Below are 21,682 nucleotides of genomic sequence, written 5' to 3' on the forward strand. Positions count from 1 at the left end.
CCGCGCCCGCCCGCCCCGGGAGGCGCTTCGACGCAGAGGCCGGCCGGCCGGCCGGTGCGGCGCCTGGAAGCGGCCGCCTCTTCCTCCTCCTCCTCTCCCCGCGCGCGCGCAGCCCGGCCCGGCCGCCCCCGCCATGTAGCTGGGCCCGGCGGCGGCGGCGGCGGCGGCGTTCCCTGTCCCGCCCGGTCCCGCTGCGCCGCGTCCGCCATGGAGCCGGGGCCGCCGGGGCCGGGCTGGGCGGCGCTGGTGCTGCTCTTCGGCGCCTCGCTGCTGACGGTGGCGGCCTGGCTGCTGCAGCTGGCGCGGGGCTGGTGGCGCGGCGGGGCGGCGGGGCCGGGGCGAGGCGGCCGGGAGCGGGCGGCGGGCGGCGGGCTGTGGGCGGCCCTGCTGCTGCGCCTGGCGCCGGCCCGGCGGGAGGGCGGCCCGGCGGGCGGGGCGCGGGGGCTGCTGGCCGCGCTCTTCGCCTTCCGCGCCTTCCGCGAGAGCTGGCGGCGGGCCTGGCTGCGCGCCCTCAACCGGCAGGCCCGCAGGCACGGGGTAAGGCGGGCGCCTTCGCGGCGGGGCGGGGCGGGGCGGGGCGGGCCGGGGGCGCCGGGGCTGCGCTCCTGCCGGAGGCGTCGGGGCTCCCCCGCTGCGCTTCCCGCGCCTCCCGGCGCTGCGCGTCTTTGGGTTGCCCGCTTGTCCTTCCCCTTTGGGTAGCTTTTGCAGGGTGATAGACACGGGGCAGGGGGCGTTCGTTGACCCCAGGCCGGGCCCGTTTGGAAAACGGGTGCGCGCCTGCCTGTGCGGTGGGCTCCCAGGCGCTCTGGCGAGGCCTGTCGAGAGCAGAGCGGAACAGGCCCCTGCCGCCGCCGCCGCCTGCCTAGCGAGTGTGTGCCACCATCCCAGAGAACACACACGTACCTAGTTGGACACCTGTACAAATAGCGGAAGTAGGAGTCGGTTTCCTGCTCGGTGTGTACACAGCAAAAGGGAGGCGATTGTTGTATTGTGATGCATCCGTTGTTTGGGGGCTGAGAGTAATACCGAGGTTAACAACTCTGGTTTTTCCTGGCAATGTATGCAAAACAGTGCAGTGCAATAAAAACTCAAGCAAGCAAACAGAAAAGCCTCCCAGAGTGGACTGAGATTTCGGAGTGGGTTAGTGGCTGGTTGTGTCTCAGTGAAATGATCTGCATGTGATTTCAGAGCTGAGTGGAAGGAAAGAGGAAGAGATCAATTGGCAGGAGCAGCATTAAGCAGCCAGTAGTGACCTCTGCAGTGGCCGAGGGAGACCTGATCACCTTTGTGTGCCGTCTGTCGATCAGGGCCTGCCTGGCATGGCTGAGCGAGGGAATAAGGGAGGCTTCCTAGAGAGACCTGTGGTCATGCTGAGCCTTTAACAGGCATGACAAAACGAAGCCCTCTGATCTTTGCCCCTGCGCAGAGCTGGCCGCTCCTTCCGTTTGCGATCAAATGATAAGCTCTGCCCTGCTGCCCCCTTGGCCCGTTTGGAGCCTGAAGGGAGAATAGCCTTGGAGCCCGGCTGGCATCAGTGTTGGCTTGTAACTGAGCTTTGCACTCTGTACTGTACCAGGGAGGGGCAAACCAAGCTGCCGGTCGATAGTGGGGGTTCCTTCTGCTGGTGACTGGCCAGCATCTCGGCCTGAGCTGCTTCTACCCCCAGTTCTTCCTGGCTTTTTTGTTGGTGGCTGTTGTTAGGCCGATCCAGGGCCGCTTCCCTTTGGTAAAAGACAGACCTGTACAGAAAACCATCATGAATCACAGGCATTACTCGCTAGAGACTCAGGATTGGTTGGACCTCTAAATAAGATATTTATTTATCTTTACTCCTGTCCAATGTCTTCCAATGGGAGATGGCGGAGAGGAAGAGGAACAGTTTCACTGCCAATTGACAGGAGGAGGATCCGGCCTTAAAGCAGTTCCTCATTTCCCCAGATTCAAGAGAAGAGTCCAGGGGGGGGGGGTTTGTGACAGGGGGGGCTTCTTATGAGAAAGCTCGGACTTCCCAGTGACGGAATCACCAAAAGCCCCATCCAAGAAATATTCTGATCAAACAGATCCCAGCACCTTTAAAGAAAAGTAGTAACACATTGCAGAAGCCCCAGATCTGTTCTTGGAGAGCAACCGATCGCCAGTCCTGGGGTGATTTATTTATTGCTCATTCCAATGTCGCAGTTATTCCTTAGAGCAATTAGACAAACCTGAAAAGAAAACACAAGCGGGGTCTGTCAGGGAGCGCTGAAGCCTGCCTTCACGCTGCTGGCTGGGAAGAGTGGAGTCCTTGAAAACAGCCGGGTGAGTGGGACCCGGCTTGACCCGTCTCCTGTTCCCCTTCCTTTCATGTTTTCTGTGCAAGGAGGAGGGAGAAAGAAACGAAGAACCTGAGCAGAGCAGGCGGTGCTGAGTTCGAGGCCAAGCTCTGCGTGAGCGGAGGAATGTGCGGCCGGGGGGGGGGGGCTGAGGGCACCCCGTTCTTCCAGCGCCTGGCCACACCAGCCTGCCTCACTGTCCTTCTGTAGTTCCCCTCCCCTGGAAGGGAGCGGCCTAAATATTCTTGTAGCTGGCCCAGAACAGGAGCTGATTCTTGGGACAGACACCCAGGAGTTTTTTGGTCAGGTATCCCTTTCAGGTTTGGAATGAACGTATGACGGAGGGGATCATTTGGCTCTTGGCTTCCTCGCCGGAGGGGAAGTGATACTCTAAACAGGGCCAGTATTAGACTGTTCTGGCTGGGCTGCTTCTGTGGCTGCGTTTCCTAATTCAGAAATCTGACACGAGCAAGGTTTGCCTTCTGCCATCATTTGTTAATATGTTTGACTTTCGTTGGCTTTAATTTGTTGTTTGTGTGTTTTGAAGCCATTTTGGAAACAAACAGTTTTTCTCCTGTTGCTTTTACGATTGGGGAAAGAGGATTTAAGCGTGGCACCTTCATTTGGCTTTTGAGATCCCCAGGCCTTTATATCCCAGGTGGGAGGAGTGAAGCAAAGAAGGAAATCAGAATGCAGGGACACAATGGTGCAATGCAGCTTGGTTGGAGCAAAAATTGGCTTCTGTAATGAGGTAAGAAGTCCATGTCTCTATTCAGGCCCGCAGGTTCCATTATTCTGAGCTTGTGAATGATCCCAAGTTCAGCAATCTTGTGTTGTAATCTGCCTTTGAAGCTCCTTTGTTTGAGGACAGCCCTGTTTAGCTCAGCACTGGAATGTCCTGGAAGATTAAAATGTTCTCCCACTGGTTTTCAAGGGTCAAGTTTATGTCCATTCTTTTGGGTAGGGACTCACCTGTTTGTCCAGTGTAGAGAACAGAAAGGCATTGCTGACACTTGATAGCATTTATAACATTGGAAGAAGAGCAAGTGAATGAGCTTGAGATGGTAATTGCTGTTGTTGCGTCCTGTGACTGTGTTGTCAGAGTAAATAGGGGGACAGAGTTGGCATCTTGGATTTTATTTGAAGGCCCTGGTCCCAGAGTTTGTGTCCGTGTTGGGAAGAACATTATTATGAGTGAGTTGTTGTTTAAGGTTGGACTGTCTGTGGGCAAGAAAAGGTTTGCCTGCCAGAGCTTGTGAGAGAGCGGCGCCATTGTCCGGCTTAGGTTGCAGGTCATTAATGATACACTGAACTGGTCTGAGTGCTGTACGTGGCGTTTTCTGTTGTGGTTTCCTTTGGGCCTGTCTCGTAGCAGGCCATCCCTTGGTATCCTTCTGGCTTTGTTGATCTGTTTTCTTACTACATCAGGGGGGCTTTGAAACTCCCAAAATGTCTTTTGTCAGTGCTGAAATCCTGCTGTTCTGTTGCAGACCAACACAGCAACCCACCTGAATCCTCTTTCAGGAGCCCATTTCAGTATTTGAGTGCTCTAAAAGGATCACAGTGAGGCACCCCTCCCTCATCCAATAACAGTTACTGGGGGGATGCCAATCAAAACAAAAATGCTTCACCCACTGGCAGAAGACGGAAGTTCTTCCTTGGGTTTCAGCTCTGGGCTAGATGGGGAAGAAGAGAGGCACCAGGTGGCTGGTTCCAGGGCTGCTTGGGCCCATGAGCCAAGAGACATTTTCTGCCATGGGGTCTGTGTCGGGAATGCTGTGGCCTCACTCATGTGACTTGCAGTGCAAAGAGGAAAGAGTTCCTTGGTTCCTGGGGGTGGGTGGGCAGGAGGTATGGCGGGGGGGGCGGGGTCCGTGCAAGCTCTTTCTGACTGACAAGGGCCTCTGACCAGCCATGCCTGATTTGCTTTCAAGTTGGGCCAAGCAGCCTCTCCTGCTGTTTGTGGTTTGGAGCTGCCTTTTTGCTCACATGGGCCATGGCACCGTGTAAAGGCGAGCCTCGGCCCACATAAGGGGGTCCCGCAGAGAGAGGGGGCTGCTTTGCCACTGCAGTTCTGCCTGCTTGCAGCACATGGAAGCTGGCATTCCAGGCCTGGGCTCCCATGGCAACGGAGCTGCTGCTTAACCTCCCTGCCTTGGGCAGCCCACAGGTCTGAGACTGGAATAGATGGGAGTGCTGCTTTCTGAGTCACTCGATAGCCCCTGGGCAAGCGGTAAATGATGGCGCCTCCTCTGTCCTGAGCCGAGCAACTATCTGCTTCAGCCTCCAGGTTTTCCTGGTTGCCAGGATCCTCCCCAGCAGAGCAGGGCAGGGCAAAGGACTCTCCTAACCCTTGAATGGGGCTGCCTCTGCCTCATTACTGGCTGGGCTTGTACCCTTTAACTGTTGCATGCTGGGTAGAGATTCAGCCGCAGGCGCCTTCCCTGTCACCTCTCCCAGGCTGGGAGAAGCTTCACCTGCTGAAATTCTGCACCCTGCAGCTGTGGCATACGGACCGGTGGCTCTGCCAGCACCACTTTATTTCTTTAGAAAACGGACTTGCTACCTCTCTGGCAATGGCTTGCGGTGGCTCACGAGGCAAAGACAATACAAGAGAACCATAAAACTGCTTCCTCCCTGCTGCTTAGTGCCAGGTCTTTATGCATCCTTCCAATGCCTCTGCCTGCCTCTTTGAGGGGTTGCTGGGCTGGCTTCCCAGGGACGCATCCTGTGAACAGAGAACTGAAAAGTCTGGGCAGTGTAGCCGGAGTTCCCACCTGGGGCGTATTTGGGGGTCTGCAGGTGATTCATGCATAGCCAATGGGCTGCCAGACCTTTCCCCCCTGCCCCTCTTCTCTCCCTGTGTCTGTCCGGCCTGATTCTTGCCAGGGTTACAGCTGGCTCTGGTGGGCCAAGCAGCTGGCTCGCGGGTTCGGTTTGTGTGGTCAGAGGCTGTGGGTCTCACCAGAAGCCACTGACAACAGGCTGTGTTTGTGCTGTCTGCTTTGGGTCTCCCTCTTTCGGGGCTAACCAAGTTCTGTTCTTTACCAGAGCTCAATCCAGATTACATTTGAGGAGGGTCCTCAACTGCTGCCTGGTGTGAACATAAGTCACGTGAGCTGTGCTGACCAGACGGATCGCAGCATGGTAAGTGGCTCTTCGTGCATCTTGTGGCTCTGTTCTGCAGGCCCAAATAGTGGCACTTTTACCCAACAGTGAGCACAGTTTAGCTCCGGAGGAAGCCGCACGGCAGATGGGAATGGAATGCCAGGCCTCCCCCTGGCTGCTGTTCCCAGGCTCCGCCTTAGCAGCTGCCCCGTGTGCTCTTCCCCTCAGCAGCCTTTGCAGTGCTGGAGCTCAGCTCTCGCGTCTCGGCTTCTCAGTCAGGCCCACCCTTTGGGTTTTTATGTTTCAGAAAGGCAGTTGGCAACCTTAGTAGCTGTGAGAATTCCTTTGATGTAAACAGAAAATGCTGCTGCCAAAGTCAGTCTAAAATTTGGTGAAGGAATGGGGCAACAACATGCCTATTGTAAAGAAGCCAAAAGGAAAATGTCGGGAAAGGGCAAATGCGTGACTCCACCCCCTTGGAAAACACCCGTGGAGCTGCAGAAGCCCGGATGTGCGTGGCTGAGCCTTGGGGGCGTGTTGTGCCTCTTGGCCTTCACGCTGCTCACTGCTCTGGCTCTGGGGGTGGGTTCTGAGGCAATGCCCTGGCAACTGGAGACTATGTTTGAGCTTCGCGTGGTCTTGAATCCTCAAGGAGGTCTTCAGCGATTAGTGACCACGATAGGGAGACCCAACCTGGAAGCTGAGGAGGGATGTGACAGGCAAGCCGAAGCCCGGAGGGTGGCCTGTGGGTGATCAAAGAAGTGCTCTTTTGCTGGTGGAGCTGAGGGTGCAGGGCGGGGCAGGGCCCAGGGCGGTGGGCCTGCATGAATGCTCATGCCTGGTTTGTTCAAGCTTTTGGGCTGAGCAAGGATACAAAGAAAAGGTGATAACACAGACTGCCCTTTCTCTATGCTTAGTAATTGTCCGAAATGGTGTTTAATAAGGTCAGTCTTTCTCCCTCCCCCCCCCCCCCCAGGATGCTTCAGCTGTTCCAGAGGAAGAGTTTACCTTCTCACCACTTGGTTCTTAGCCACCTCTGTTCCTTTTGGGTGTGACCTTGCAGCAGGGTGTGGGGTAGTAACCACTGTTGTTGCTGAGTTCCTGCTCCTGGACATAGTGTATTCCCAATTACTGAAATGTTGGAGAGAATTACTGGGTGGAGGGGATCTAACAAAACTTTGAACGTGTCCATTTTTTTCCGTGTTCTCCCTATATTTTTTTTCAGTAGGTGTGTTGCACATTTGAAATGAGTGAAGTGCTTTGTAAGGCACGGTTGTTCTTGTTCAGAAATCGAAAATATTTGTGCGTGTTTTTTAAAGTGCTCCCCTAAATTTCCCATTTCACTGTTGGGAAAATCTATTGGTAAAAATGAGAATTTGTAAGGGGAAAGATATTTTTCCAGGACTTCACATCTCTACTTATGCCCCCCTTCCCTTAGCTGACATTTTTCTAGACTGGAAAGGCCCGGTCTGTCCGACCTTTTCCCATAGGAGAGCTACTCCAACCCCTTGATGATTTTGGCTGTCCTCTTTAGCACTTTTTCTAGTTCTGCAATATCATTTGAAGGTACAGCAACCAGAACGGTGTGCAGTAATCCAAATGAAGCCCATCATAGATCTATACAGGGTCAGAACAGTATGGACCATTTTATTTTCAGCCCCTTTTCAAATGATCCCCAACACGGAGCTTGATTTTTTCATTACACCTGAAAACTGAACCAATATTTTTCTTTTTGTCCTATGGTTGAATTGCAGTTTTAGGTTGCTGTTCGTGTTTCAGTTTTTTGTAAGTCACTTTGAGTTGTGCTGTACTGGGGAAAAGTGGGTTAGGGTGAGGGTTAAATACATTAAATAAATCACTCCACAGGCGTGTTGCATTCTCTCTTCTGTTGTACAAGTCCCCCAGTGCTCCCAGTGCCTAACAAATCTAAACCCTTCCTCCCAGCACTGCTTTCGCATCTATGCACTTGATCGGTGCCTGTCTGAGAATGGAACAGGAAGCAATTCTGAAATTCCGGTCTTGGTCTGACATTCTGGGACAAGCCAAACCTGTACAAAAAAAAACCCCAAAAGGGAGCCAGGCTCCTGGTGCTTAATATCAACCTTCACACCAGGCAGGCAAGTCACCATGCAGTCCAAACACCCACCACAGACCCGCTCTCTGCGTTCCCAGTGATCGAACCTCTCACTACCCAAAGCCCACCCACACCGCCCAGTGGGAGTATGCTGCATACAAGAGGACATCGCTTGGTCATGCAAGCAAGGGGTCCTTTCTAAGGGACAATCTCCCCCCTCCTCTGCCTGACGCCCTCCGCGATCGCAGAAGAGGGATAGTGTGGTACGCCCTTGGAGTGGGCCCATGACTCTTTCCCTCCCTTGCCCGCCAGGTGTTACATTGCAGCCTTTCAGCTGACACTATGCAGTTCCCTGTCTCGGTCACCCAGCAGTCGCCAGTGGCTGTTTCTATGGACACTTATTACATCACCTTGGCTGTGCTGAAGGCCCAGGTAAGGGATGCTGGAAATGGTAGGGCGGGATGCCCTCTTTCTCCCCCCCCCCCACCCCCATGCTTCTGTGTGGCTGGCAGGCTGGCGTTTGTGCCTGGGCTCGAGTTTGGCTGGAGTCTTCATGTGAGTTCATTGGATCCTTTAAGCTCTCTACGTTAGAAATGGGGAAACAGTTTTTTTTTTTAAGGAAACAGCCTCAAAAACAGTCATTCCTCTCTCCTGCTTGCCTGGCCCAGCTGGTGATCCGTCTGGAGGAGGTGCCGGACGAAGGCCTGCTGGTGTCCTGGGCTTTGAAGGACAGGCCGGGCTTGAGTCTGAGGGTGGCTCCGAAGTTTCAGCTGCAAAAAGTGAGCAAGCTGCCAAGGTGTGAGGGGGGTGCGGTTGAGTGGGCCCCGCCAGTCCGACTCCCGTCCTTGGAGCCCCTTCCTTTGCACCCTCCCATCTTGCTGGAGGAAGTTCAGGGGCGCCTGGCATCGGGGTGTGTGTGTGTGGGGGGGGGGGAACAGGGTGCTGTCTTCAGCGCTCAAGTGGAGTGACACCCCAGACCGTGGGCAGCCCAACAAGGGCTGGTTTTGCAGGCCAGGCTGTGGCATGGGCCACTATTGGTGGGCATCTGTTCATTTCTCTCCTGCTTTAGAAGACCTGCAGGTGGCTCACAACAGCTCCCACCCCCACCCCCCAGCCAAGTCCCTGCAGGCTCCTTCTGATCCCAGAGTCTGCTCTGCAGATGTGCACAAGCTTCTCTCCCTCGCTCGGTGCAGGAATGCAATGCAGCAAGGGGCTCAGGCTCACAGCTGTACAGGGAGGGGCTGCTGCACCTGCTGCAAGGCATTTTTTTCCGTCTGCCGTGAGAGAGACGAAAGTTTTGTCCTGTATCGAAGTTGGCACCGCTGGTGCTAAGCGCTTCCCAGAGGTGGTGATCCCTGCTGTCTTCCTTGAGAAGCAGACGAGAAGGACCTGCAGAAGCCCTCCTGGGTTGCAAGTCCCCTCTTCTCCCGAGACAGCCCCTTCCACCTCTCCAGTGCCTTGACTGAATTTCCTGTTGTGCTCCAGGACCATGATGGGAAAGTGGACCTGTCCACCATAAAAGATTTGATAGAGGATGCGATCATCAGCACTCAGCCCGCCATGATGGTGAATCTGGAGGCGTGTGTAGCCAGCGGCAAGGTGGGCAAGATGGGGCGCCCTTTCCGTGTGGGGGGCTCAAGGGGGGAAAACACGGGCAACCTGTCCACGAGTGGCCTCGCACTGATGGTGGCCTCTGCCCCACAAGCAAGGGGATGTGGCCCTTTGCTGGGCGAGCAGGGCCAAGGGCGAGCCTGCATTTCTCTGTTCAGCTTATGGGATGGGCATGCGCGCGCATGGGTGCCCTCCTGCTCATCCACCTCCCTTTCTTCCTTGTTTTTATCCCCAGACATCCTGTAATAAGCGATCTCAGGGTTCCCCATCCAGTGCAGCAGCAACTCCAGTGCCCAGGCTACTGCTTCAGCACCTGCGGGCCCTGCACTTGGACTGCGAGGAGGCTGGAGGTGTGGTGGAGGGACTGGGAGCTTCCCAGCCCCTGACCAGTCTGCTGGGGGGAGGGGTTGCTGTTGCCGGCCACTGCCGATGGGGGTCCTTTTCCTCTTGTGGTGCTGCAGCCAGGGGGAGGGGTGGGGAGCTCAGCCTGCTTCCTCTGGCTCAGTGGAGCCGAGCCAGGCACTTGCTGCAGGTGGGCAGGGGTGCTGTGAGCTGGGAATTCAGAGGCTCTGGGCTCCATGCTGGCTGGCCTCTCCAGCACACAATGTATGCCGTCAGGGTCTGAGCAGGGATCTGACTGGCAAGTAGATTGGGTCTGGACAAGGGACAGGTGGTTCAAATCCCCGGTCAGCCCCGGCTGTTTGGGTGGCTTTGGAGACTGCGTCTCTCTCCACTCCAGGTTCCTGCCTTTAAGATTAGACTGCTAATGTCCTGTTTACCAGGCTAGTTGTGAGGAGAAACCAGCCAACAGGAGCAGGGGGGGGCGCATGCACACGCTGGCTGGTCAGACCTGCCCAGCATTGCATTCTGTTCCTTTTCCAGGAAGCAGGCAGCTGTGTTGCATGGCGGAGCTGGACAGCCCTCGGCAGCAGAAGCGGACCAAGGCATTGCCAGCTAGCAGCTCCAGCTGTGCTGCCCACATAGAATGGGCTGATAAACTCCTCCTGTAAGCAAGGGCCCACTGCTGGTTTTGCATCTGCGGGCTAAGGGAGGGATGCTGTGGGGCATGGCCCAGGCAGAGGCTTACCAGAGAAGGCAGAAGTGCCTCTTTATAACCTCTCGTTTGCATGCCGATATGCCAGTGCAAATGGAAAATAATGTAGTGCCCTTCTGCTGCCTATCATGTTAAGTCCTGTGTGCCTTTTTGCTTTCCTTGAAGTGTCTCCACCTACAGGCGACTGGAGCGTGGCCTCTGCTTCACAGGAAAAGCTTTCTTCTCCTGCGTAGCCCTTTTCCTTTTAGGGCTCCCCACTGGCTTAGTGGGTCCCTACAGGGCAAGGTTTCAGAGGCAGGCATAATGCCCCCTTCTTGTCTTTGTTTGCCTGGGCAGGGAGCTCGGGCCAGGAAGCAAAACGCTGACGCTGAGCGTCCTTGAGAGCAACAGCACTGGGCAGGGTGAGTGTTGGGCAGGGGATCCAGAAAGGGCATTGTGTAGAGGCCATGCAAGCAGCAGCAGCAGCAGCCGCCGCCTCCTGTGAACCTGCGGCCCCTGCAGGACAAGGAAGGTGGGCTGCTCGTGTGGAATGGCCCCGGGAGTGTCTGAAGCGGGGAGCCCAGGGCTTGCTTGCACAACTGGGGGCTAAGGTGGGAGGGGTTCTTGCTTATAGCTTCCTTGTAGTTGACGCCAACAGCCTGGATAGATGTTGTACTCGGTGCCCATGCCAGCAGATGTGAAATGACAAGAAGCAGGGCCAGTTCGGTGTAGTGGTTAATCTGGAGAGCCAGGTTTGATTCCCCACTCCTCCTCCGCTTGAAGCCAGCCGGGTGACCTTGGCCTAGTCACGGCTCTCTGGAGCTCTCTCAGCCCCACCCACCTCACAGGGTGTTTTGTTGTGGGGATAACAATGACATACTTTGTAAACCGCTCTGGGCATTAAGTTGTCCTGAAGGGAGGTATATAAATCGAATGTTGTTATTATGAGGATTATTATTTTTCAGTGGTGGCCCCTCGCCTGTGGAATGCACTTTCCTTTGATAATTGCCTGGTCCCTGATCTGCTCTCATTTAGGCAAAAGGCCAAAACAGGATCTTATCACCCAAGCTTTTCACTAAGGGGTTGATTTTTTAAAAAAAAATTAAAATTAATTTTAAAATTAAATTGGCAGAAAAGTTGCAAAATATTTTAGTACTATTTTCTTAATTTTAATTATGTTTATGGTGTTTTAGTTTGTAAACGGCATCAAGCCGGTTTTCTGAAAAAGGAGCATAAAAAAGTTGTGTGTGATGTGAGCTGCCTGCCTGCCTGCCAGCCATCGAGTTGGTGGGGGAAGTGAGTGGTTTAGAGTTTGAGGAAATCACGTGGTGTGGCTTGGGAGGAGTGAGCGCTCAGCGCTGTGGTGTCCCCATGGCTGATTTTCCCCTGCAGAAACACTCTTGGGGTTGGCCACAGTCCCGCTGGATTCCCCCTCCAAAGAGCCGCGTGGACAGCAGCAGTACCTGCTGAATCCTGGGGCGGGCAAGCAGCTGTCCCCTGCAGCAGCTGTGGTGGTGGAGGTGAGATGCGGAGTCGTGGTGGGGCAGGCCGGGCCGGGGAACACTTTGCCCTCTGGGTTGACTTGCCCAAACGCAGCACTTAAACTCTGTTCCCTTCTGTCCTTGTACCCCTGAAGTATTTTTGAGGTTCTGTGTTCAAATAGAAGAAGGGGGGATGCCAGGAAAATGGCATGAGGGAAGGGGAGCTGAGCAAAGTGTCTCCTACAGTGCCCCCCCCCAGCCCTCTCTCCTGTGTCTGAGCAATTAAACTGACACACAAAGGAGCAGTTTGGTTTTCTTGCCAGCCGTGAAAGACAGAAACCTTCCCAGACAGTGAGTGGACAAGGGCGTCTGTGTTCGGGCCCCCCAGGCATGAGTGAGCGGGGTTGGGCAGCTGCAAGTCTGGCTGGGGCGCTATTCTGTGCCGACGCCTCGAGGGACCTGCTCCAAGAAGGCAGGTTCTGGGCAGTGAGGCCATTTGTGGAGGAGCGAAGCGGGGCTGGCTGCTTCTGGTCAGCGGCCTCTGCGCATGTGCCTCCGCTGGCCTGCCTGATGGGCTTGCCTTTGGGGCTCTTGTTAGCTGCTCTACCAGGAATTGTCAGAGCTTCAGCCGGCATCAGCGTTGCGCACCACCATCACACCCACTAAAAAGATTGAAATGGACCGCACCATCATGCCCGATGGCACCATAGTCACTACGGTCACCACCGTCCAGTCCAGGCCCAAGATGGACTGCAAGCTTGGTAAGGCCTGGGGCGCGGTGCTGCTTCTCTCTGGCGGGGCCGGTTCTGAAGGGCATTTGCAGGATGCTCTGCAACCCTTGAGGAGGACTGAGAAGCCAAAGAGGGCTTGGTAGGCCAGTCTCTCTCTCTCTCTGCTGGTCTGGAAGGGGATAAAGGGGGGCACTCCGAGGCACTCCCTCTTCTACTGCTGGCTCGCTGTTCATCTGAGGATTTGGGGCAAAAAGTGCTCTAGACAGGCATACCAGAAGTTCAGTGGGAAGGCTGGATTGTCTCTAAAGGGCATGTGCCATGGGTAAGAGGGGTCCCTGAGGGCTTTCCTACCCAAGGGGCCCCCCCCCGGGGTCCTTTAGCCTCCCCCACACCTCCTGCCCCCTTCAGCCCTGAAGCAGGCAAGGGCCTTACTGGCTGCCACCACTCTGGTCTGGGGCTTCAACTAGGGAGGGCCCAGAGCTGCCCCCTTCCCTTCACCCTTCCTAGCAGCGCCTTCTGCTCTTGAGGGCGTTGCCAGGTGGCTGGTGGAGCTTGAGGACCTGGGCAGAGTAAAACAAATTGCTACGCTGAACAAGGTGGGCAAATACCAAACAGGGAAGGGAGGAGAGTATTTGTGAGCAACAGTTCAATGGGAGCTATGCTTACAACACGCAGGGCAAAACTAACGCACAAACATGGCTACCTGGCTGCTCCCTACTGTGCCTGGGTCCAGCCTCCCCCTCTCCTGCTGGTAGGGGCGTCTCTGCCTCGCGTCTCATGGGAGAAGGCCACCTTCCTCCTCAATTTATTATTTATTTATTTATTTTATTTGACTTATATCCCGCCCTCCACACGAATGGGCTCAGGGTGGCTCACATAATTAAAACACAAACATGAACAATACACAGAGACTACAATAACTAACACACTTGGTATAAAAATAACGAACAGCAGCACAGCAAGCAGTGCAGGCAGACCTCTGGCAACAGCAGCCGTGTAGGCCGGAGCAGGCAAGGGGCGGGGCCGGGCAGAGGGAAAAGCCCAGCCCTGGCTGGAAGCAGACCCCTTGGCAGCAGCGCAAGCAGCCCTCTGGCGGCCCTTGAGGGGCCCTGATGTAACTGCTCCCCTAGCCGAGCCTGGCTGCCAGCTGGCCTTCCTTTTCTCTCCAATCTCCTAAGTCAATCCTAAAGCAGGGAGGCATCTTGGGGAATATGGGCCTGCAGGGGAATTGGCAGCCAGGCCTCCTGGAAATTTCCTCTGGGCCTCAGGCTTCCTTGTGGTCATCAGGCCCAGCATCATGACAGCATGCTGGGAGCCGACGGTCAGCTGCCCCGGAGAGCTGGTCTGTCCAAATGCCCCTGCTTGTCCTCGCCTTTCCTCAGGCGTTACTGGAGTCTGTGCCTCTGTGTAGCACCGCCTCTGAGGGGCAGTAACTCTCCAGGGACCCAGGCAAGATAGACAGCCCGAAGTTAGGTGGGCCAGTGTTGGGTCTTGATATCAGCAACTTCATGTGGTGAAGGGGGGGGGGAGTGTCAGTTGGCACTTTGTTCACTTGCTCTGGCCCCGTTCCTTCTCCAGATTCACCCTCGAGGTCTCCATCCAAGGTGGAAGTGACAGAGAAAGTGACCACCATGCTTCCCGAGAATGGCTGCCCAAGCAGCGCTTCACCCAGTAGCAGCAGTAAGTCGCTCGGCAAGGGATAGCCCAGGGGGTAGAGGAGCAGAAGTCCCACGAGGGGAGCTGGAGGCAGCCCTTCGCCACTCTTGCTGCAGCCCTCTCTGAGGTGAGGCCAGCTGCAGCTGCGGTCCCGTCGGGCAGGGCAGGGCGGGTCCCCCAGCACCATGCAGCGTAGGTCCCCTCTGCCTCCATACGTGGGGCCGACGGGCCCATGTGCTGTCTCTTGACCCAGGGAGCAGTCACGTGTCCAATGGCCTGGACCCAGTGGCTGAGACGGCAATCAGGCAGCTGACAGAAGCCACCAACAGACCAGTCAAGAAGACGCCGACCAAGCGCAGCACGCTCATCATCTCGGGGGTCTCCAAGGTACCCGGCTACTCATCTGTCGTTCTTTCTTGGAAAGGGCTGCCAGGGTGTGGGGGGGGGACCACGTTTCCTTTCGTGGCTTTCTACCGCCCTGGCCTTCTGACTGCTCCCCTTAGGTACCAATTGCCCAGGATGAAATGGCTCTCTCCCTTGGTTACGCTGCCTCGCTGGAGGCCACGCTCCATGAGGGTTCCATCACGGCTGGCATGCTAGACCACGCGCAGAATACCACGGAGCAGGAGGCCTCCTACGCAACACACCGGGCCAGCCAGGAGCTGGACGAGACCACCCACTCGGACATCTCCGACAGGCCCTCGGTGGAGGATGCAGAGTCGGAAACCGGCTCCACAGGGGCTCTCGAGACCAGAAGCCTGAAAGACCACAAAGGTGAGGCGAAAGGCCTCCCCTCAAGTTCCTGCGGCAGCCTCCCGGCCAGCCTGCCGTTCAAGGTGGCCTTTGGCAAAGCTGGGTGGGCTCAGTAGCAGAGTGCCTGCTTGGTGTGAGAAGGTCCCGGCTTCACTCTGTGCCGTCTCCGCTTCGGGGTAGCCGGTCTTTTAACATGGGAGGTGGGGGCTGGGTGGGCCTCTGCCTGAGACCCTAGAGATCCACTGCCAGTCCGAGGAGGTCAGGCCAGAGAGAGTTCTGTGCTTAGCGAGAGAGCCCGTCTGGCCAGGGCCACCCTCTAGGGCAAGGAACAATACTCCTTGAGGCCCCCACAACCATTTCTACCAGGAGGACATTTCATTTGAATCTGCCTTTGTGTTGAGATCTGCAGCCGTTAGCACATCAGGTAAACTGTCTCCAGGTAAATCCAGCCCTCGCTGTCAGGTCAGGATACAGCCACATGCAAAGCAGGGGCAAGCAGAAGCCCCCTGAGCTGTGCTGCCCACCTAGGTGTGTCCCTAATGCGAGTTCAGAGGGCCTTGGCTTAGTGGGAGGTGTCCAGCCCACCCTCCTAGGTGGTGAGCCTCTGAAAGGCTGGGGGAGGGTTGAACCCACTTCTAGGGAAGCTGTTGTCCCCCCCCCCCCCCCGGCGCACCCTTTTGTATTCGTGCCAACTGTCAGAATTTCTGCACTCCCTTTCGGTGCTGTGACTGCTGCCTCCCTCATTCCCCGCCTGCTAACAATCTAGCTTGGCCAGGTGCCTGATCTCTGTGTGGATGAACAGCTAGGCCCCTGGGTGAACACTGCGGTTGCAGTCTGAGATCTTTAAAAGGAAAAGGTATCCTTAACGAGAAAACGCTCTTATCCTCCAAGGACGGTGAAGGAATAGACTTGCCAGTCCTTCCTGTTCCCTCTGATTAGCCCCTGGGAGGGCAGGAAAACCTCGTGGCCATCCTAAGTCTCCGCCTGGCAACCCTCCCCAGGGCAGCCAAACACAACCTGGGCATTTCCCGCTGCCACCACTGACCCTGAGAGTATCTCCTGCTCAATGATGTCACGGGTCTAGTACTCTGTACCCGCACCGCTGTTTAGAGGCTCTGCCTAGTTGCTGCCCCCGTCTGCTTCTCTTCTACAAGCTAACACAGGGTGATCTACGGCAACTTTGCAATTTCAAGCGATTGCACCCCAGGGATGGTGAGCTTACCCCCACCCGCCCCATTTCTGCACTGCAGATAGTACAGCTTTCAGGGAGCAGGACAAACAAACACAAACAAAAAGAATACACATGTTCTGTTCAAGCATGCAGGCTGAGCAAGGGTATACCGAAAAGGTGAAAGCGCACAGTTCCCTTTCCCTGCACTCATGAACAATGTTTCATGAGGACAGGCTAGCTTTACTGGAAGTTTCAGTAGTGTAATGTTCAACATTCTCTTATGTCTCACGGTTGGGACTTCTCCCCGTTGTTCCTTGCCACATGGACACAGAGCCTATGTAAAGTTTAGCCTTTCGTTAGTTGTGCTCCAGTGTCGAAAGCAAGATGTAAGAGAGCTTCTTCCTCGTGTCCGGAGTTTTAACCTCTGCCTTTCTCTCGCCATTTGGCTTTCAGCAGCCTCTGTCCCTTTGGGGTGTGGCATCCTGGCCATTAGCCTAACCAAGAGCTTGAACACTCTCTGCTTGGAGCCCGGTGGCTTCTGACCTTCTTCCCCCCTCCCACTTTCTGCCCCTACTAGTTTCCGGCTGGGTTCCTGCTCATGGACAGAGTGGAGTCCCAATGACTGAAATGTTGGGGTGAATTCTTGGGTGGAGGGCATTGCTCCACAAACACAAAAGGCATGGGATTGCATATCAGAACAAACCTACAGGTGTGTTACAGAAACTAAGAAAAGAACCGAAAGCGAACACGAGCGAGGTTTCTCTGCTAACCCTAACCCTACCTTAGCATTTCTCCCTGAGAAATGGGCCCAGGACAGCTGGAACATGCAGGATGGTCCTTGCAGACGTCACTCAGCTTTCCTGTCCGTTCCTGGCTCCTCGGGCTTGTACAGTTTTGCAGCGAGCCAGCGGAATCTTCTCATTCTTCCTTCCCCTTCTGGGGGAGTTCTGTGTGACCGGTCTTGAAACAGGGGCCGAGTCCCCACATTTCCCACCAGCTGGCATCTCACCAGTTAGGGCCACGGTGAGGGCCCCTGAGCCAGGGTATGGAAAGGAATGAACCTTGTTTCTTGCGGGCAAATAATCCCTCCGTCTCTCACCATGAATGGGGGCGGGGGGGGTGCTTTCCTTCCCCCGGATAACCAGAGGCTTTTATTGCCCGGTTCCCATACAACCTGAGGAGCTGGACTGGCTGGTGTGTGTTGTTCAGGGGCATCCCACGTTCCCTTGGCATGACAGGAGAGGCCTGCCTTTCCCCAGGGTCTTGGCACTTGGCTGGCACAGCCCCAGGCTGAGCCCACGACCTCCAAGACTGCACACAAGCAGGCCTGGCCTCCTAGCCTGAGTGGGAAACGACCCATTTCAGGGCCAGTGCCCAAGTGGGATCCTCGTGCGCTCTGCTGAAGCCCTGGCCCCTGGCTCAAGCCCTCTGCTCAAGCCCTGGCTCTAGGCCTGCTGGTCTCGCGCAGTGGCTGACAGACCGGCTGTGGACCAAGACCCCCGCCTGCTAGTCCTCTCTTTCTCTCACTGTAGTGAACTTCCTGCGGAGCGGCACCAAACTCATTTTCCGAAGGAAGAACAAGCAGAAGGAAGCAGGCCTCAGCCAGTCACACGATGACTTGCCAAACGCCAGCACCACTTCTGCCCCCAGGAAGAAATCTGGCAGCTTCTCCCGGCGCCTCATCAAGCGCTTCTCCTTCAAGTCCAAGCCGAAGGCCAACGGCAGCACGTTGGCCACAGACAAGCACTGAGCAGCGGCTTCTGGAAAGGTTCTCCAGAGGGTCCCTTTGTCGATGCCCCCCCCACTCCGTGTTTGCATCACAGTCTCAGTTCCTCTTCCCTCCCCTGCCAAGGGAGTGGCCTCCAGAGCCTGCCTGGGTGGCTGCTGTTGCTGTCAGGAGCGTCTGTGAATGCCCGGGCATCCCTGCTTGGAGCTGACCTGGACATTGCATCCTGGAGTGGGGAGGAGGATGCCCACGCACCATCTTGCGCCTGAACGTGAAATCTTGGGAGCGCCCGCCACAGAATGTGGATTTCAGTGGTGGCTTTAGGGACAGTCTCTCTCCCTCGTTTGGGGGGAGTGTGTCGGGCACCTTTGCAGTGGGGAAGGGCCCAGTATACTGGCTGGAGGCAGGGGGCCTGGTTTTTGTGGTTGGCCAGTATGTGGAAATACCCATTTTTCACATTCTTGGGGACTCCAGTGACTTGGGCTTCTGCAGCGATGGCTCTGCCCCTGGAAGAGGAGCCTTGGGGGTTCTCTGTCTCTCAGGACCAGCCTGTATGTACTGGAGGTGACGAGAGGGGGTGCCACCAGCATGTGGGGAGACACGTATCTTGACTGAAAGAGGGGAGGCAGCTGACTTCCCTGTGCACAAATGGCCCTTCTTTGACTCGTCACTGGGTTCGGCTTGACCAGGAGGAATGCTGCCGGAGCACAGAAAAGCCCATTCTGCGTGCACGTGCCTGTCGCTGTTCTAGCATGGATGGAGAGTGCTCCGGGGCTGGTGGCTGATTTTCAGGGTGTGAGATGGCTGATGCAGTAACCCAAGGTGAGGCCGTGGGTGCCTGGAAGGCATTTTTGTGAGAAACTGTTGGGTCCCACCAATGACGTGGCAAGCAGTGTGACTGGTGAGGGGAAGGAAGGGGGTAAATCTGCTTTGACATGGGCTGGTCCCTCTCTGCAGGTTATTGAATGGGGTGGGTGGGTGAGGGGCAGGGGCTTTTACAAGGAAACAACCTCTTGGGTCATCCAAAAAAGTCAGTTCTCAGGTTTTGCAACAATCACGGGAGATGCGTGACAGATAGAAAATGCCTGGCCTTTGGAGGGAGTGGCCATTTCAAGGGACAGGTGGACCGAGAGAATTCCTTCTGTGTGTGGAAGTGTGTGTGTGCACTACAGAGACTAGGTTGCTGGACATTTTTAAGCCATGGCGTCTGCCCAACATCCAAGTTCTTTGTTGCTTCCCCCTTGGGAATATTCACTGTCCTCTCGCTGTACTGGAGGCCAGCAGCATCCTCTGAGCACTTAAGCCTTCCTTGGGGGGCTCTTGTAGGGCACTGCCCCCCTCTAGAATTGCAGCCATGGTGGGTGCTGGTGCCACTCTTCTGGTTTCTGGAAGCTCCCCTTCAACTGGGTCCAGGGTAACTGAGGAGGAAAAGGCTGAGATTGTGCTGGAACAGGCTAAAGCATGATGCAAGATGGACTTGCCAAGGAATGATAACAGGAAAGGCTGTCGAGGGTGGGGCGTGGGGCGAATCTGTAGCCGAAGCCTGCGTGTGGAGGGGCAGGTTTGGCTTTGGATGGAAATGAGCGTCACGCCATTGCACTTAACCATTCACATTTGTCCCAAGTACAGGGATCTTCTAGTGGAAAGAGAGAGGTGATGAAATACTCCGCAAGCATGCTTGCCTGGCAGGGCCTCCATGCTTCTCTTTCAGCGACTGAAGGGGCACCCTTGTGCCCTCTCTTTGTTGGGGCACCCATGGGCAATAGTGTCAGCTGACTGAGCAGGATGCACGAGACTGTTTTGCCTCCTTTGGCTGTCGGAAGGTGGATTGGCGCAGTGCAAACGAAGACCTCCACACGCATGCACACACCACCTGTTCATATGAATTAGCGCACTGTGGGTTTTTGTTTGCACGTTTGTCAGTTTGTTTAGCACTTATCCCTGGAAAATTCAGTTGGAAGCAGCTGGATCAGGACCACCTGATCCAGCTTGCTTTTCCGAGTCGCATGTGACCAGGATGGGGTTGTGGGATCACATTCTTGGAATAGGTAAGGCCTTTGTCAGGGCTCGCTGCTGTGGTTGGCATCAGCTGTTCTGTTTGTAAGTGGGTTGGCATGGGGGGGGGACAGGGGAGGAGGGTTCTGTAGCTGCATGTTGCCCCTTGGAGATGCCCAAGCAGGACGCCTTGCCCGAGCGGCCAGTGTGGACTACCTAGAATCTTGGTGGTTGGGGAGGCCGGCTTGTAACCCGTGCATGCTGGCATCCGTGTTGCAGGGCAGGATTGATGAAGTCTGCCCAGATCCCTCTCTGTCCCGTTAGCACTTAGTCTGAAAATGATTTGTGCCTTTTCAGAGGGTTGTAAGATCCAGGAGACGAGGACTTGATAAGGCTGTCTTTTAGAAGAGGCCATTTTTGCTCAGCATGGGAGCAGCGTTCCTGCGTGTTTAAATGAGAATGATTAACGAATAGCTCCAGGGAATCAAGCTTGCAGACTCCATGTGGTGTGTGTGTGATGGAGGATTCTTCTCCGGGATGGTGACTGAGAGTTAAAGGAAAGTTGGCACCTGAGCCTAGTGGGGCCTGCAATGGTTCACCTTGCACAGGCTGCCGTGGGGGCGGAAGAGCCTGCCTGCCTGGGGCTCAGTAAGCCTCTGCCCCAGTCTGCTTGGTGGGGACTCAGCCTTCAGGTGCATTTTCTCATGGCATTGAAGTGCTAACAAGCCCCATGGAGGCCAGCATAGCAGACGAGGGCCAAGTTAGGCGCAAATGAATGTCTGGCAGGAAGGAAACCTGCTGGGAGAGCAGGCTCCCTTTCTGTGCCGCTCCCTGTTCTTGTTTCCCTTTTCCAGCTTTGAATGTGGGTTGGTGCCTTGTCAATCTTCTGTCCAAGGCAAATGGGCCTCCGCAGCTGAATTGGGGAATATGGTGACCCTAGTCCAAACTTGGGGGGGGGGTCTGTAAGGGAGCCCCTGCATGCATGCCGCGGCACCTACAGTGGCTCAGAGCCAAGCTACAAGTGACGCCTGACACAGGTGGGACACTTGTCAGCTTCCCTCAACTTTTGATGGGAAATGTAGGCGTCCTGGTCTTGCAGCTTGGCTCTCCATTACAGGATGCCTACATTAACCATCAAAACTTGAGGGAAGCTGACTAGTGTCCAACCTGTGTCAGGCGTCACTTGTAGCTTGGCTCTCAGTCACTCTTCCTTGCTTGTCACGGGGTGGGGACGGAGCAGGTGCTTTGAGGTGGTGGGGGGTGGGGAGGTTGTGGCTGCGATGAAATTCATGGGGTGAGGGAAGGGGGTGGAGCAGTAGCTGTGGCATCCGTGGCCTGGCCCGCAAAGGCAGCGTGGGGCAGCAAGCTCCTGACCCCCATCCCTGCGTAACTGTTGTGCCCCCTTTAGCCAGTCTCTGGTGTGGCTGCTGGACCAAACCCCCAACTGAGCCTGAGCTGACACCCCCCCCCCCCCAAGTGGGGCTCTTCCGCACCCGAGGCCTTTTCTGTGGGTGGATTCTTGTGACCCCAGATCATTTAGATATAAAGAAATACTAGGAGCTGTGTAGATATTTCAAAGACTAGAGTAAAATGTATTTAAAATATGATTGTGATACTCTGCACCTTTGTGTGTTTCGGGAGAAGTCCGCTGCTGTGTGGGGGCTTGGCCTGTAACTTATTAAACTCTGTGGGAACAACGTGCTTCCAGCCTCTTTCCTGGGCCAGAGGGAGCGGGGGCCTTGGGGGGACTCAGTGCTTGGGGGGCGCCGGGTCCGGCTCCCTCGGAAAGGCGAGGCTTGGGCCAGCCCCCCGCGGGCGTCGGCCTCTCCTTCCCGGCAGCTCTTCCGCGCAGCCGAGGGGGCGGCCCGGCCGCCGACTCGCGGGTCTTCCTTGCTTCATTTGTAGCCCGCCTTTCTCGCCGGCACTGCGGGGTAAAATCACAAAATGGAACCATCCGTTCGGGCAGCCTTGGCAACTCCCCCGACGCAGCAGCAAAAGAGCCCCGTCGGGTTTCCAATTAGGGTTACCAGC

General features: G+C 55.8%; 2 protein-coding genes across 3 annotated transcripts in view; one reads left to right on the forward strand and one right to left on the reverse strand.

Moving 5' to 3' along the window:
* The first annotated feature begins 119 nt into the window (after positions 1-119).
* On the forward strand, positions 120-21,352 carry C2CD2L (C2CD2 like). Of its 2 annotated transcripts, none has more exons than XM_054997802.1 (14): positions 120-537; positions 5,364-5,459; positions 7,807-7,926; positions 8,163-8,273; positions 8,980-9,093; positions 9,341-9,455; positions 9,988-10,111; positions 10,496-10,560; positions 11,531-11,658; positions 12,218-12,380; positions 13,929-14,030; positions 14,260-14,393; positions 14,510-14,780; positions 17,463-21,352. In XM_054997802.1, exons 1-14 carry the CDS (start codon positions 208-210, stop codon positions 17,678-17,680), a joined length of 2,091 nt encoding a protein of 696 aa, XP_054853777.1. In that variant the 5' UTR covers positions 120-207; the 3' UTR covers positions 17,681-21,352. The 2 variants fall into 2 exon arrangements, with proteins under 2 accessions (XP_054853777.1, XP_054853778.1); XM_054997803.1 differs by lacking the exon at positions 120-537 and adding an exon at positions 2,006-3,063.
* LOC129342270 (skin secretory protein xP2-like) overlaps positions 21,330-21,682 on the reverse strand; it is a 1,245-nt gene continuing 892 nt past the window's right edge. The window contains exon 2 of the mRNA XM_054997951.1: positions 21,330-21,575. Within this exon, the coding sequence (XP_054853926.1) occupies positions 21,330-21,575 (246 nt within the window). The remainder of the gene's footprint in view (positions 21,576-21,682) is intronic.

This window comes from Eublepharis macularius, chromosome 14 (assembly GCF_028583425.1).
Source record: "Eublepharis macularius isolate TG4126 chromosome 14, MPM_Emac_v1.0, whole genome shotgun sequence".
NCBI lineage: Eukaryota > Metazoa > Chordata > Lepidosauria > Squamata > Eublepharidae > Eublepharis > Eublepharis macularius.